This window comes from Bidens hawaiensis, unplaced genomic scaffold, assembly GCF_021521415.1.
Source record: "Bidens hawaiensis isolate Kalapana, Puna unplaced genomic scaffold, B.hawaiensis_p1.1 tig00002866_1, whole genome shotgun sequence".
NCBI classification, from domain to species: Eukaryota; Viridiplantae; Streptophyta; class Magnoliopsida; order Asterales; family Asteraceae; genus Bidens; species Bidens hawaiensis.
In genome coordinates this window covers 867,013-869,818 of record NW_027491154.1, presented here as the reverse complement: position 1 = coordinate 869,818, position 2,806 = coordinate 867,013, and the positions used below count along the sequence as shown (strand labels likewise).

The following is a 2,806-nucleotide window of genomic DNA, read 5'->3' as shown; positions in this document are numbered from 1 at the left end:
GGGTATATCAAAAGTGACAGAACAAAGCATATACTACCAAGATACTTTGAGTATACTTGGGACCTTATTAAAGACAATCAGGTTGAGATGAGATATGTCCAATCCAGCAACAACTTAGCTGATCTTTTCACAAAAGCACTTCCCACAGCAACATTCCGGAAACACGTTCATGATATTGGCATGAGACACGTACGGAAAATGTAATGACATACAACTTGAGGGGGAGCTACATACTGCACTCTTTTTCCCTTAGCTAAAGTTTTTCCCACTGGGTTTTACTTAGCAAGGTTTTTAATGAGGCAGTACTTCAAGACCCCGAAGTTTTGAAAAGGTGTCATCCAAGGGGGAGTGTTATGAATAACCGACGGTTTTTCTTTTTGTATGACACCATTTCAAACCAATCATATATGGTTGTCTCCCTAAATAGTGTTTTTGAATAGTAGTTTTGGTATTATAAATAGCATGTGTTTGTAACGAAGGTTTGCATCCAGTAGAATTAACAATTCACACATCTCTTTGCTCTCTTGTTTTTTAATTATAATAAAGTTCAATTACTACTTCAATAATCTTGTTATAATTTGAGCTAACATTATAACATTTATAAAATTATTGACAAAAAATGAGAAATAGAAGACGAGTTATATTATACTAGCCAGTCCTAACAATATCAGCCTCTCTTTCGTTTCTGTCCCTCCATCTTTCTTCTTCATGGATTCTTCCTACTCACACACCATCCCTTTTTTATTCCCCACCCATCTCTCTCTCTCTCTCTCTCTCAAATATACATACATACATATATAAATAATTATATTACACATATATATAAGTGATGAACACACACAACCTTCTCTGTGAAAACATTTAAAAGCTGTGATCAAACTTATCCAAGAAACCCACCTGATCTCCTATTCACCATGACTATCTCTTCCAACAAAACATCCATTAACCTATTATTATTTCTACTCCTTGCTCTTCTTCCTACCATGGTAGCACCACAATGCAAGGTGGAAGACAGTAGCTATAGTGACACCAACAATCAACAATCCCTAAAATACAAAATAGCTGCAATCCTCACAATCTTTCTAGCCGGAGGAATCGGTGTAAGCATCCCTCAACTCGGCAAGAAAGTCGAAGCTCTTAACCCGGATAACGACATCTTTTTCATGATCAAAGCATTCGCAGCGGGTGTCATCTTAGGAACCGGTTTTATCCACATATTACCGGATGCTTTTGAACATCTGACTTCACCGTGTCTTGATTATAAGCCATGGGGTAAGTTCCCGTTTGCGGGTTTTGTGGCCATGAGCTGTGCCATCGGGGCGCTTATGTTGGACACCTTTGCAACAAGCTTTTATACGAAGACGCACTTCAACAAGCAGAAGACAAAGCAGGTGGTGGATGTGGAAATTAATGATGATGTGGATGAACATGCTGGTCATGTTCATGTCCATGCACATGCCACCGATGGCCATGCTCATGGCTCGGTTTTGTCGTCTCATGAATATCAACTCATGAGGCATAGGATCATATCACAAGTAATTGTTATTGTTATTATTTATTGATGGCTCTGCTTACTGGATATGTTTGTTTGTTTATTTTAATTTCTTGACAATCTTTTTGCTTGATTAGGTGTTAGAACTCGGAATCATCGTTCACTCGGTGATTATAGGACTCTCACTAGGAGCTTCACAACATATATCCACCATAAAGTCTCTTCTTGTAGCTTTGTCATTTCATCAATTCTTTGAAGGCATGGGACTTGGTGGATGCATCTCTCAGGTATATGACTGTGACTGCTGCTACTGCTACTACTAGTACCGGTAGTGTTGTCTGTTATAAATTCGTGTTTTTTTAATTTTAAAGTTTTAATGCAGGCAAAATATAAATCCTTGGCAACAGCAATGATGGCGGTATTCTTCTCGCTGACTACACCTATAGGAATCGCGGTAGGCATTGGAATATCAAGAATTTACAATGAAGATAGTGCTACATCCTTGATAGTTGAAGGCATTTTGAACTCTGGTTCGGCCGGTATACTAATCTACATGGCACTAGTTGATCTGTTGGCTGCTGATTTCATGAACCCAAGGATGCAGAGTAATTTAAGGCTTCAGTTAGGGGCAAATGTGTCACTTTTGATAGGGGCTGGGTGTATGTCTTTCTTGGCTATTTGGGCTTAGTTTAAATTAAATTGACTAAATTCCAAATCTTGTTTTGATATTGTGGAATTGTTGAAAGCAACATGTAAAATAGAACTCAATCAAGTAGCATCTAGCATTTTAATTGGAGGACATGGAATTAGTTTATAAAGTTATAAAAACGAAGCATTTATCCTTTAGACCAAATGGGAAGGAAAGAACAAGTATTCCAAGTCTCAAAAAGAATTGCAATTAAAATATCATTTTAGTCGATCAGTGGAAACTAGCTGTTGTGAATTAGGTTTTATTTCAGTCTTTTAACAAATTAGCGTACCATGTTTCTTGGTCGGGACAACATAAAGTTCTATAATATATAATATGTCCACTATTAATTCAGGTTTCCAACTCATATTTTTGCAAAATTCAAATGATTTCTGTTGTTAAAGGGCCAATGGCCATGAGTTTACTCCGAGAGAATCTCTAGTGCATACTCCTTCAAACGTCATGATAGTGTCACGTCATTAGCAGTCACGTTAGATTTACGTTAATCCTTAAAAAAACACTTATTTTCTCTTGGATCTTACCCCACTTTCAAACGTGTTTTTAATTCCACACGATCGTCTTTTCTTTTACTTTTGTTTTTCTCACAATAATATATTTTTTTCCTT

The 2,806-nt window shown here is 37.0% G+C and overlaps 1 protein-coding gene across 1 annotated transcript; it reads left to right on the top strand.

Annotated features, from left to right (window-relative positions):
• The first annotated feature begins 869 nt into the window (after positions 1–869).
• On the top strand, positions 870–2,393 carry LOC143621455 (zinc transporter 1-like). Its single transcript, XM_077092876.1, has 3 exons — positions 870–1,535; positions 1,630–1,779; positions 1,875–2,393. Exons 1-3 carry the CDS (start codon positions 915–917, stop codon positions 2,178–2,180), a joined length of 1,077 nt encoding a protein of 358 aa, XP_076948991.1. The 5' UTR covers positions 870–914; the 3' UTR covers positions 2,181–2,393.
• Positions 2,394–2,806: the final 413 nt, after the last annotated feature.

What these genes read in the sequence shown, in the direction of transcription:
- LOC143621455 (XM_077092876.1), top strand. Translation starts at nt 915, where the DNA reads ATGACTATCTCTTCCAACAAAACATCCATTAACCTATTATTATTTCTA. An exon ending in GGCATAGGATCATATCACAA is followed by an intron (nt 1,536 to 1,629) that starts GTAATTGTTATT and finishes TTGCTTGATTAG; the next exon opens with GTGTTAGAACTCGGAATCAT. An exon ending in TTGGTGGATGCATCTCTCAG is followed by an intron (nt 1,780 to 1,874) that starts GTATATGACTGT and finishes GTTTTAATGCAG; the next exon opens with GCAAAATATAAATCCTTGGC.